Below are 13,295 nucleotides of genomic sequence, written 5' to 3' on the forward strand. Positions count from 1 at the left end.
GTACTCTGTGCATTGTGGAGTTGTAATAGTTGGTTCCACTTTTTGTTTTTGTGTTGGATGGCTGTCAGAAGTGGGGTTTGGTTTTGTTTTTAAAAGTAGTTGTTTTGTGTTTCCTGCATGATCACTAGGTAGGTCTCCTGGTTTTTTTTTCTTCCAGTATGTGGGACCATAAGATGGATTTCTTGTTTGAGATGGTCTCTTCTGGAGTATGTAAGGTACAGAAGAGGACTTCTGAGTTTTCTGAGGTCCTTCTACAGAGCTGTTCAGTGTATATGGAGTTGTATGTGGTGGTCAGAGGGTTATACATGGGAGTCCTCTGGAATGTGCAGTTTCTTACATTTGCTCAGAAAATAAATGTTACTGTTCAGTCTGGCTTCCTTCTTCATGCTGTGGAGTTTCCATTGAAAGACATTTGAATTGCTTCCTTGAAGAGAATTCCCTTCTCTTCCCCTGCTCTTCCTTCTCCCCCAAGCCACAGACCGAGCAATTCTTCTCCATCCTGCCAACTGAAAGAATCAAATCTCATAATACTTTATCCTCCACTAATTAATCAGGATGCTCCATAGGGACAGCCCCTTTATTGGGACATTTTCCAGGGAAACAATTTAGCCTAATGATATTGAATGGCAAGGACTACAGCTCAATCAGGCTGTAATTAGCATGAATTCTGCTTTATGGGAATGCATTTGGCGAGTGCAAAAGCTCAAATTGTGTTTAACCAGTTGTCAAATACAAAATGAAAGCCACAATTTTCAACCCAGAAGTTACAAAATAATGTGAAGAGAAAATTAAATGAATAGTTTCATTCCAGTTTGTCTTTTCAAACAGTCCCTTTAATCAGGACAACAGGCAACCAGGAAACATTAAGAGAAATCTACTGTCATTTCAATCACAACAGAAGCAGCTTTCTACTGTTTGCATGTCACTGATAGCACAGCACTGTAATGGAGTCTTGTTTGAATGATAATGCTCACCTCTTCACTGCTCCAGAGATTAACAATGGCAACAAAAATATTTACACAGACAAGAACCAAAGGTGCATTGGTTTGTTTCTACCTTTAATTTAAGTGATCAATGTAACGCTCGTATTTATGCAATTTAACCAAACAGTGCATGTTGTAGTGGCTCAAACAAGCTGATTTCAGGACAAAAGAAGTTATAAGCTGCAATTCCCCACCAAAAACCAGAAAAGCAACAGAAAGGACTACAAGCACATTGTGCCAAAAGCCATGCTTATTGTAGAATATTTAAAGTGTTTTCCCTCTGGAAAGTTATTTCCATTATGCTTGTTCTGAAGTTTAAAAACAAAGAGACAGCTAGTACCTAAGGGAAAGAAAGGTGAATATTAACATAAACTTCATAATGCTGAGATTTATTAGGCTGTGACATTTATCTGTTTATTTTAAACAAGGGAGGATGAAATGACCCTGAATATGACCAGAGTGCATTCACCACTGTAGGATTCACCTCCACTCAGTTAACATGAAATTAGTTTTTTCCACTTCCATTTCTAACACCTTTGATTTTTTTCTCACCTTCCTTCCATGTTAAGGATAGACATCAGCTCGTCCTCAAAAAAATGACCCGGGCACCCAAGAGTCTCAATGTCACTGAAGCCATCACAGGGGACCTGGCAAACAGGACACTGTGTTATACACTACAGAACAGTTTACTTTCTCAAGCAGAGATAGGTAATTTCAAAGAACCCAATTTAATACTTTGTATACACAAGTGAAATTGAACTGAAAACAGATTTTCCAGGCCTGGCAAACAGAGTTCTCACTGGAGGGTGCTCATCTACAGTACTAGGCCTCCAATAATTCAAATGACCTGACGTTTTGCAGTCTTCCAGCTACGATGAAAGATGCATCTGAGTAAACATCAATGACCAGCCATGTGCCCCAGTAAACAAATAACAGGGCAGCAATTCTTCATGTGGGTGACACGGTGGTCCTGTTAGTTTTACACTGAATGTAAAGTTCATAAATGCTACAGAAATGGACATGGAAAATATTTAAGTTACTTTTACTTAACTGTAAAACATAGTGCTTTGTGTGTCTATTGATTATATCCATATTATTTCTTAAAAAATGCTTGTCTAGCCCCAATACCCTCCATTCATGAGAGCACATTGTCACACAATCTATAAAAACGGCAGAGCCAACTAATCTGAAAAGAGAGATAGCGGATTCTGAAGGACCAGTAGGTTTCCAGCTTCTGTCTTCCTGTGCCCTGTGCTGATTGGCTGTTTGCTCCTATCCTCACCCCCCGCCCCCCTAAAGTCCCTTGACATCAGCTTCAGTCCACACCTGCCCCTCCTCCCTTGCCTTATTCCCTTCCTTTCCCTTTAGCTGTTCCCCTCCTAAGTAAACCCACCCAAGGGGGAAAAAAATTATGGAATTAACATGATATCTACCACCATCACATTCTTCACTCTGCTTGTGTGTTACACTCCTTCCCCCACCCTACATCCATCTTGTCTATTTGGTCAATAGCGTCTCATTGTTTCCTCATACTTCCCCTTGTATCCATCTGTTCTCTCTTCTCTTACACTTAGATTGGAAGCTTTATTGGACAAGGACAGCTTTCTTGTTCTATGTTTGTGCAGCACTTAGCACATGAGGTCCTGGTCCATGACTGGGGTTCCTAGATGCTATTGCAATATAAGTAAATAATAAGAACAATGGCTAGTAGAAGGAAATGTAAAGATTCAGCCTCTGAGTGAGAAGATGACAAGAAATAAGAGGTCAGAGATACTAGTGCACAAACGGCTAGGTTATTTTCAAGTGTATAAATAAATTAGAAACCTTACATGTTCTGAGAAGAATCTTTTGGAGAATGATGCTACAATTCGTTGCGTTTCTAAGCCAGCATTGTGCCGTGCTTTATATTCCTTTAGCCAATTAACGTTGTCTGTCTGGCTATAGTATTTCAGAAGTGATGGCCACCTATGTAACACACACAGGAACAGGTTCAGTGGTTAATACTGCAGCCTCCACAAGACAGTTTAATATTGTAAAATATGTTACTTATTGCTAGGCAGTTAACCATCTGTGACTTGGGTACCTGAGACTAAGTCAAGACGTTATATTTTAAAAATTTATCCACATACTGAAGTAAAAGCAGCAGAGTAGAATTCCTATTCCCCTCCAGTCTGATTATTTCTGGTTAGATTACTGTAAACACAAAGTAAGCATTGTGGGGAAAAGTGCTGAAGAGGCACAGATATCAGAGACTTGAATGGGATTTATGTTCCTAAATACCTTAGGCACTTGAGAATCTCCCCCTAAAGCTTTACAAAATAATTTTAAGTCCTCAGATCAATAAAAGAATAAGCCTATAGTTTAAACTACATATATTTTCTAATATTAAAGACAAAACAGCTTAAAGGTGACGTTGTTCTCACCTAACAGGACTTGAATTCATTGCCCTATGTTTCTCCTGCTACAGCTGAAATCTCTAACTAAAAGGGTATGCAGAATATAGCTCTGGACACTGAGTTAGGTGTAAACAAGGACAACAACTCTTGCAGGAAAATCACAGAATTATGAAATCAGATCTTACTAACGGCTTCTGCAAGTACTTTTAAAGTACACAAACACACACACAAACTTAAAGATGCACCTGTTTTGATCAGCCCTTCAGTTTGAAAGTTAACAAAGTACAAAGCCCCTCTCACTATCTAAGGCACAAAATGTTGTATTTGAAATGAAAACTCAATTGCAGTTGTTATTTCTAAGGCTAATATTGACAAAAGCACTTGCCCCAATAAACTGGCATCATTTGAGACACCTTGCTGAGTGGCAGCCCCAGTCTAAGAGAATAGGAACTAGCACAATGATACCTATGACAACTCAAAAGACACAGAAAAATCAGCTGCTTAATGAAGGTGTTTAAAAGATGAAGCAGAACTGAACTCAGTACAGCTGAAATACTGTGTGCCGTTTCTTAAGGTAAGAGGTCACTTGTAACTTGTAATTTTTAATATTTATTTTAAAATTGTATCAGAATGTTACAAGTTTTCATGCACCCTTGTTTCCCATCACAAATCCGAAAAGTAAAAATCTAGGTTTTCTTCAAGCAATGACATGACTTGCCTTAAATAAAATGTGTTCAGATTCTTAAAATAATGAATGACATGGTTAATATCTATTAAATAGAAATAAAACAAGTCAATGTGTAACTATACTATTTGAACTAAAACATATGGAGAATATTTTACTATTAGTTAAAAGTAACGCTACCCTGAATTTGCTGGCACACAAATTTAGAGGCTAGCCAAATACATTTGTATTTCTATAGTACCTTTCATTCTAATGGATCCCCAATTACTCACCCATGACTAAAATGCAGCCACATTGCAACAATACTAACAACTGTTTATTTTAGGGTGGTAAGTAAAGAATAATTTGTCCAACTAAAATTACAGTGAGAATTTGAGAGAGAGAAAATGTAATTACTCAAAATGGAATCTGGCCAGGATTACAAGGTCAATATCTAAACTCTAGCCAAAAGTTCTATTATCAAATAAGTGGATGCTACTGCAACATGAGCATCTACTAAACACTCACCATAATCAATTTCAAGAATGGCTCTGAACCATTCTAAAAGTTCAGGCTTGCTCCTGAAATTATAACTACTGAGTTGATGAACATATCCGGCTACCTACCCAAAGTCATAGCTTGCTGAATTGATGAACTAACTATTGTTCAGTAGCCTCTTTCACAGGTGGAGAAAGAATAGTTTCATTTACTAACCTAAATTTTAGAAGCCAACTGGCAGTTAGAGAAAGCAACACTGCCAGAAGGATGTGGAAAAATTGGAAAGAGTCCAGCGGAGGGCAACAAAAATGATTAGGGGACTGGAACACATGACTTATGAGGAGAGGCTCAGGGAACCTGGATTGTTGAGTTTGCAGAAGAGAAGAATGAGGGGAGATTTGATAGCTGCTTTCAACTACCTGAAAGGGGGTTCCAAAGAGGATGGATCTAGACTGTTCTCAGTGGTAGCAGATGACAGGACAAGGACTAATGGTCTCAAGTTGCAGTGGGGGTGGTTTAGGTTGGATATTAGGAAAAACTTTTTCACTAGGAGGGTGGTGAAACACTGGAATGTGTTACCTAGGGAGGTGGTGGAATCTCCTTCCTTTGAGGTTTTTAAGGTCAGGCTTGACAAAGCCCTGGCTGGGATGATTTAGTTGGGGATTGGTCCTGCTTTGAGCAGGGGGTTGGACTAGACGACCTCCTGAGGTCCCTTCCAACCCTGATATTCTATGAACACAACTGGGGTTTTTTTTGTGCCAAGACATGAACAAAACCAAGTATCAGATTCATTTATTCTAATCTAGAAAGCCCAATAGCTGTAGTGAATTATAGAGATTCATCACAGATTATATAGTGATTTAAGCCCTTGGAACAGTACATTGTATGTTCAAACTGAAATTTTATATGTTAAAAATTAATTTGAGAACATTTATCATCTATTAAGTTTATGATTTCTGAGAAAGTGAAACGAGCAGATGTAATCTCTTGCACTATCCAATTTGGCAGCCCTCAAAACCAATTTTATTGACAATAGCTTATATTGAAAGCCTTCTGAACTACACACGTACTTATTTCAGAGTAGCAGCTGTGTTAGTCTGTATTCCTTTTCTTTTTACACATACTTATCTATTTCAACCAATGCTTGCGACTGACAACATTATTTTCCTTGTTTCACCAAGCTAGAATCTCGATGGGGCAGTGCAGAAGAGTTCCCTAATTTGCCTTTTGTCCTTTCCATCAGAGGTCAGCAAAAGATATTTTACTAGCTTTGTTTGCCATTTTGAGCTACAGTGGAGATGCAACACACATTATGGACTCCCGATTACAAAAACAAATGTAACATTTCTTATGTTACTAAAAGGGCATTAGTCTATGTGTACGCTTCTTCACATGAAATCATGTTGAGTATGATGCTTCTGATTCAGAGAAAATAGGGTCACCTAAGAATAACATGTCCTGTTTATTGGATTTTACCACCAAAATTTCTGGAGTGAGTAGCACTGAGCCACATGCATCTGACAGGTGCATCACTGCCCTCTAATCTCTCTCTCTCTCTTTCTCCAAACTAGAGCTGGGCAAAAAAATCTCCAGCAAACAGTAAACTTGCCAAAATACACATTTTAAGACACAAACTATTTATGAATTCAGGTCAAATTTGATGCATAGCTTTGGCAAAACAAAATGAAATAATATTGAAAAGGAATTTCATTTAGAAATGTAACTATTTTTTAACACACAGCAGCAAAACAGGGTGCAATCTAAAAAATGACCCAAAAAGGAAAACCACCACCACATTTTGGGTCCATCAAAACCTTTTGCTGAACCTGAAACAAAAAATTATGCGGGTGGAGGCTGACATGAAAAAATTGAACTAGTGAATATTTTTAAATATTTTTTTCCAGATTTTTTTGGTTTAACCCCAGAAACAGAAAATCAATTATTCACTCAACTCATTTTATTCCACATTTCAGCACCCTGGAAGTACATCTACATTCCAATTAAAAACACACATGGTTGGCCGGTGTCAGCCAACTTGGGCTCGCAGGGCTAAAGCTACGGGGCTGTAAAGCTGCAGTGTAGATGTCTGGGCTGGAGCCTGAGCCCTGAGGAGGGAGCATCTACACTCCAGTTTTACAGGGGTGCAGTCCCAGTGTGAGTCAGTGAAGACAGGCCAGCAGCAGGTGTTTAACTGCAGTGTAGACATATCCAGGATACTGTACACAGGGTGTTCTCCCAGGGAAGCCTTGACTGGGTGTCTACACAGCCTCCTAAACCCAGGCTCAGACTCAGGTTTGAGCCCAACCCCCGGTCTGTCCACACACAGATCAGTCTGACTTGAGTCAGCAAATGCCCAGGGCCAAGGACCCGACTGGAGAGTAGGTCAGAGCCTGAAACTCCGCCCCCCGGCTGGGTTGGACGCGGAGCCCCCCCCGGCTCCGCCTCTGCACCCCCCCGCGGCTGGGTCGGAACCGGCTCCGCCTCTGCGCCCCCCCGCGGCTGGGTCGGAACCGGCTCCCCCCCGGCTCTGCCTCTGCGCCCCCCCACGGCTGGGTCGGAACCGGCTCCCCCCCGGCTCTGCCTCTGCGCCCCCCCGCGGCTGGGTCGGAACCGGCTCCCCCCCGGCTCTGCCTCTGCGCCCCCCCGCGGCTGGGTCGGAACCGGCTCCCCCCCCGGCTCTGCCTCTGCGCCCCCCCGCGGCTGGGTCGGAACCGGCTCCCCCCCGGCTCTGCCTCTGCGCCCCCCCGAGGCTGGGTCGGAACCGGCTCCCCCCCAGCTCCGCCTCTGCGCCCCCCCGCGGCTGGGTCGGAACCGGCTCCCCCCCGGCTCTGCCTCTGCGCCCCCCCGCGGCTGGGTCGGAACCGGCTCCCCCCGTCTCGGCCTCGGCGCTCACCGGAGGCGGAAGCGCTCCCGCCAGACCTTGCCGCGGGCCTGGCACGCCTCCCGCAGCCGGCGGCAGGTGCAGGAGACGCGGCCGATGTCGGTGGCGCTCAGGACCCCACAGCACAGGATCAGCTCCAGCAGCTCCCCGGGCAGGTCGGTGAGACCCGTCCCGCCGGCCTCCGCCGCCGCCATCTTGGCTGTTTACCTGGGCGAGTGACCCGCGCGCCGCGCCGCCCCGCCCCCTCGGCAGGGCGGCCCGGACCCGCAGGGGTAGGGAGCGTCTGCAAAGTCCGATTCCAAGAGAGGCGCAGAGCAAAGGCTGCGTGCCCAGCCGCGCCTCAGGGGCAGAGGAGTTAGGGAGCATCTGCAAAGTTCATGCTCCCCGAGAGGCGCAAAGCAGGGCGCAGGGCTCACCCACAGCAGGCACAAGAGCTGCTCAGGCTGAGGACTGCAGGAGGCGTTTTTTATCTGAGTTTTTTATCTGAGTCCAGGGTTCTGGATCTGACTTCGAGTTCCCAACGTGAGCCCGGGTTCTGGATCTGACTTCGAGTTCCCGACGTGAGCCCGGGTTCTGGATCTGACTTCGAGTTCCTGACGTGAGTCCAGCTTCTGGATCAGAATTTGAGTTCCCAACGTGAGCACCGGTTCTCGATCTGAATTTGAGTTCCCGACGTGAGCCCCGGTTCTTGATCTGAATGTGAGTTCCCAATGTGAGTCCAGGTTCTGGATCTGAATTTGAGTTCCTGACGTGAGCCCGGGTTTTGGATCTGAATTTGAGTTCCCAACGTGAGCCTGGATTCTCAATCTGAATTCCAGGTCTAGATCTGAGCCCGGGTTCTCGATCTGAGCTCAGGTTCCTCTTTCAATATGTTCTGCTAGCACTAAGGTTGCCAGGCCTCCAGTTTTTGACAGGAACGCCAGGTCAAAAAGGGACCCTTGCGGCTCCTGTCAGAACTGCCAACTGGGCCGTTAAAAGTCCGGTCAGATGCATCCGATGAAGTGAGCTGTAACTCACGAAAGCTTATGCTTAAATAAATTTGTTAGTCTCTAAGGTGCCACAAGTCCCCCTTTTCATTTTGCGAATACAGACTAACATGGCTGCTACTCTGAAACCTGTCTCTTGCAAGAGACTGCCCAGTGTGCACCAGCAGGAGGCTCCCCCACTAACAGCTGAAATCCCTGAGAGCTGTGTTGTGGGGGGCCCGGAAGACATCTGGGCGGCTGGTGGAGAGGCGTGGCCAGTAGGGTGGCTGGCGGAGAGGCGTGGCAAGTGGCCAACAGGGTGCCTGGTGCAGAGGTGTGGCAGGCGGCCAGCAGGGAGGCTGGCAGAGGGGGCCAGAGCAGAGCCCCGCAGAGAGGCAAGGCTATGGGCTGTTGGGGCGACGAGCGAGTGCCCGAGCAGCAGAGCGTGTAAGGGGCCTCCTTACCCGCCCCCTTCCACGCAGGGTGGGAAGTGAACTCTGCGGATGAACCTCTGAACTCTGGGGCTGCGCTGGCCAAGGACAGCAACTGTGAGTGGGGTGCGGAGAAGGGACGGGCATGTTAAAGGGACTTTTGGGTTGCTGGACTTAAGACCCTGAGGGCAAATGGACACTGCCCAACTTACTTGGGAGTGGGTCTTTTGCTCCTGGTTTGTGTTTATGAACTCTAGTTGTGGTGTTTTCCCAAATTAATGCTGAATTACTTCCCTCCTTTTATTAAAAGTTTTTGCTACACTCAGACTGCGCTAGCGAGAGGGGAAGTATGGCCTCTTAGAGGCGCCCAGGGGGTGGTGTGTAACTGTCCCAGGTCACTGGGTGGGGGCTCGAGCCGGTTTTGTGTTGTATTGATGAAGCGGAACCCCTAGATACTGAACCCAGCCCTTGTTGCTGCTGGCTTCACCTGGCAGAAGGGTTACACATCAAAGGGTGGTCACCATCAAACCCCTTTCTTTGACCCCGTTTGACTCCTTCCCAGCCCAGTAATACCTGAGCTCAGGGAACGTGCCCTGGAACCCCAGTAAACCACCCTGGGAGGGGAATATTTGGAATGGCTGAATCTAGTTACTTTGGCCCAGGGATCTCTCAGTGCCTCTGCCCTACAGCCCTGACACCTGATTCCCATTAACATGCAACTGCTAAAAAGCTTTGTTTTTTTCCTGGGCTGTATGATCTCCAACTCGACCCTGAAGACTACAGCCCGTGAATCCACTGCCTGGGCCCTGTCTCAGGCCTGTTTTTCTGGGTGGGCCAATTGTATGAAAAAGTGGCCCAGTTTTTGGAAGACCCAGCATTTCTCTTACTGCTGTTCTACCTTTCTCAGGGTGGGCTGGAGCTGCTTCAGGCTGTGGTTTCACTGATGATCACTGAACCCGTAACCGGACCTGCCCTTATGATCCTGTTCTCTCCCCACCTCCATTCATTCTTCCCAGGGTTTTATGGACAAGTCCCACTCTGCCAGCTGAGCTGCCGCTTGGAGGAATGCACCCTTCAAGAGGAGCCCTCAAGAGCTGCTCTAGGAACTGTCCATTCCCCACTTCCTCCCCCTGGTGTCATACACTACTGTACCCCTAGCTCAGGGCGCCTTTCCATGGCCCCCTTTCTGCACCTAACTCACTCATCCGTCATGAGCTTCCATGGGCATTCGGTACCTTCATAACAGCCCAACTCTCAGCTGCATAGGCACTTTGCCCCAATCCTGGCTCTGTCAAGAGGAGGCCTCTAGCATTTCCCCCTGAAAGGATGCAGGAGAGATGAAGGGCCCACAATTCCACCCCCCTTCGGATTGGCCACAGTTTCTCAAGTTCCCAGGACCCACTGTCTGCCCCTCCTTGCTCAGGGTGTTGTGGGGGGCCATTTGACAGCGAGGCTGCAGCTGCACCCATCCCCTCATTGCTGCCCTACCTTGAGTTTTTAACTTGTTCTTTATCACCATTCTGCTCTTGCTCGGTTTCCCCTCTGGGGAGCTGATGCTGCTGCGCTCACTGCTCTGACGGGGCTGCTTTCCTCTCCTGGGTGCTGTTCTTCAGACTCCTTCTCCTCTCTGTAGCCTGAACAGTCTCTGCCTCGGCTGATAATGCGCCAACTCTACGGGCTAGCGGCTGATAGCGGCAGGATTCCTGGGTTCTCTTCCCAGCTTTACCAGTGATGCACTGGGCTAAATTCCCCACCCTCTGAGCCCCACTTTGTAAATAATGAGAGAGAAAACACAACTCACTTCAGTGTCTTCCAAACAGATTTTATATGACCAATTCAGAGCCAATGATCTTCTCCTCTTCTCAGTCCTCAAGAAACTAAAGTGTTGTGACTCCATCTGAAACAGGAGATGCCGAGGTGCCACCAGTGCCTGAGGCCTCAGGGATGGCAGAGAATTGATTAAGCAGGATAGGTCCAGATCGTCCTAACAGGTGTTCCCTGGTCCATGCTTCAGAGGAATTTGAAAGAACCCCCAGGGTCCCTGCCAATCTGCCTTTGGGCAAAATTCTTTCCCAACCCCAAACCTGGTGATCAGTGTGACCCTCAACATGGGCCAAACCTCTAGGAATAGAGCATTTGCTGTACTGTCTCAGAGCACTGGTCCTTTTCATCCAGTGTTCTGTGTGGCCCAAACCTGATGGTTCAGAGGAAGGTGAAAAAACACCTATAATGCAGCTGATCAGTTGTGCATCTGGGAGGCAAAATTTCTTCCTGTCCGCTACAGTTGGCCGGCTGAAGCCCTGAAGCATAAGGCTGATTATACAAATTATCTTAGTATTCAGGGCTGCAAGTGAGCTCATTATCATTGGAGCAAGACAGGGGCTCCTCCTAGCTCCTGATCTGAGAGAACAGAGTCAGTGACTTGCCCCGCTGGGGTCCCATGGGCTTTGTGGATGGGCTCCTGTCTCTCTTGCTATTGCTGTCATTCACACTCACTTTGTCTCTCTCTCTCTCTCTCTCATGTATAGGCTGAAGACTTTCATGCACTGTGAGGCCTGTAAATTTTCACTATTATATCACACATGTTACACTGCTCCAGGACATTGTCAGAGGGCCCCCATCCCGACACTCCAGCCAGCCTCTAGTGGCAGGTGTGAGAGGGAAAGCAATGGGAAGGGGGAGCTGCCCCCTTGTGACACCCAGTGATGTCATTGCCAGTTCGACACCACTTTTCAACTGCTCTTAGCCAATGAGGCTGCTGTGTTTCAACCGCTTTCGCCTTCTAAGAGGAGGTATTTGGGACTAGTCATCTACCCAGCTCCCATCAGAACTGAGCCCTTCTCCTTCTCATTTACCCCAAGGCCAAAATTTTCAAAATAGATTGCTCAAAGTTGAACAGCTAAGTCCATATGTAGGCACCTGAAAGAGTGGCTTGGTTCCAAGAATTGCTGACGTCTCATTGACTTCAGTGGGAGTTGTGCGTGCCCATCCACTCTGGAATCAGGCCAAAGTTACTTAAGTGCTTAAATATGAATGAGTGTCATAACAGGGCAGTTTGTCCAGCCACAGCGCAAAGGGCCGGCTAGGCACACATAGGTCACTTTTTACTTCTTACAGTTTGGCCCCTTGATCTTTTCCTTGTTTCAGTCTTTTTACTGTTAGTGCCCTTAGTTACTCCCCACCTTATATTTTCTTTCCTGATGCCCCATTTCAATCAAGAGAGACGTGCTTTTTGCCAGACCAAAATCCTGGATCTCAAGCCCCTGGAATTTAGCAGAGGTTTTGAATCCGAACCTGGATCTGAATTTACTCACCAGCTCCCATCTGTATAATGAGCTGAAAGAAAGTCACAAAGCCAAACATCCCTTGCCCTTTGGGTATTTCAAATCCAAATCAGAAATTTGCTGGATGGCCCCCATCTCTGGTATCGACTCATCATGCATGCGATAGATCAAGGAGCTTAGGAAGTCTCTCTCTTGCTCTCTCTTTCACCCACACACATCTAGATTTCGTCCACTTTTTTATTTTGACTGTAATGCAAACAGGCATAGGTATTTCTGAAGAATGGATTCCACTGTCCACTATCCCCTTCTTAGCGCCTTCAGAAGACTCACTGCACGTACCCACTAGGAGGTGATGTGCTTTGCTGCCAGGCCCTGTCCCCTGTGCTATTAGCATCTCTGGGTCCATTAGCGATGGACCTGAGACCAAACCTCATATCTCAACACCCCAATCTTTGGGGAAAGGGTAGAAATCCAGCCTGGGATCAGAGTTCTGTGCCCCAGGCCCATCTCCAATAGTGACCGGTTCCAGTGACTGGGAAAGCCCTGGTGGAGCTGGGGAAGCAGTGTCTCTTGTGGGGTAACAGTGCTGACCGGCCTTTGGGTTATTGGCCAGACTGTTCAAACCCCTGCCGGGACTGAAGGGCAGGGTCTGGTCCAGACAGAACATCCTGGAGAGATGCGGTTATGGGAATTGTGACACCCCATTAATGAGCCCCGCCCCCTCTGAATTGTTGACCATTGAGATCTCTGCATCAGAGCCCACAACCAGTGCCAATCCCCCTTGGGGCTAGTTCTGCCCTTTTTATCCTAGTTCTTTAGGTTTCTTTGACGCTTCCCCATGATTAGCAGGCAGCCCTTTGTGGTGTGAGACTCCCACTAGCAAACACACTGCCCTGGGGATATGGGCACTGGATCTGGATTTTTCTGGCCTGAAAGGCTCCATGGGTGACTTAATTGTTTTGGAGATCAAGTCCTAAGTTGCAAAATTTGGATCTAGATTCTGATCTTGAACTGAATGTCCCCGAAGTACAGGCATGTTAGGATCTGGGCTTTAAGCGTGTGTGTTTAAAAGCAGTTGTATCTAAGTAAAGGCAATATATATCAGCAGACAGTACAGTATGCATGGGCAACATTACACCTACACAGTGATTCTATCCATCTCACCTGCCCCCAGCCACCATTCTTCATGCCAG

At 46.6% G+C, this 13,295-nt stretch overlaps 1 protein-coding gene across 3 annotated transcripts in view; it reads right to left on the minus strand.

Annotated features, from left to right (window-relative positions):
• The window catches only part of FBXO21 (F-box protein 21), a 44,067-nt gene extending 36,187 nt beyond the window's left edge, over nt 1-7,880 (minus strand). For 2 of the 3 annotated variants that reach the window (XM_077834671.1, XM_077834669.1), the window contains exons 1-2: nt 7,435-7,880; nt 1,536-1,630 (exon numbers count right to left, since the gene is read on the minus strand). In XM_077834671.1, the coding sequence (XP_077690797.1) occupies nt 1,536-1,630; nt 7,435-7,788 (449 nt within the window). In that variant the 5' untranslated portion in view covers nt 7,789-7,880. Of the gene's footprint in view, nt 1-1,535; nt 1,631-2,812; nt 2,949-7,434 lie in introns of all 3 variants that reach the window. The other variant, XM_077834670.1, reaches the window with a different exon arrangement.
• Between the last annotated feature and the right edge of the window lie 5,415 nt (nt 7,881-13,295).

Source organism: Eretmochelys imbricata, chromosome 15, assembly GCF_965152235.1.
Source record: "Eretmochelys imbricata isolate rEreImb1 chromosome 15, rEreImb1.hap1, whole genome shotgun sequence".
Lineage (NCBI taxonomy): Eukaryota > Metazoa > Chordata > Testudines > Cheloniidae > Eretmochelys > Eretmochelys imbricata.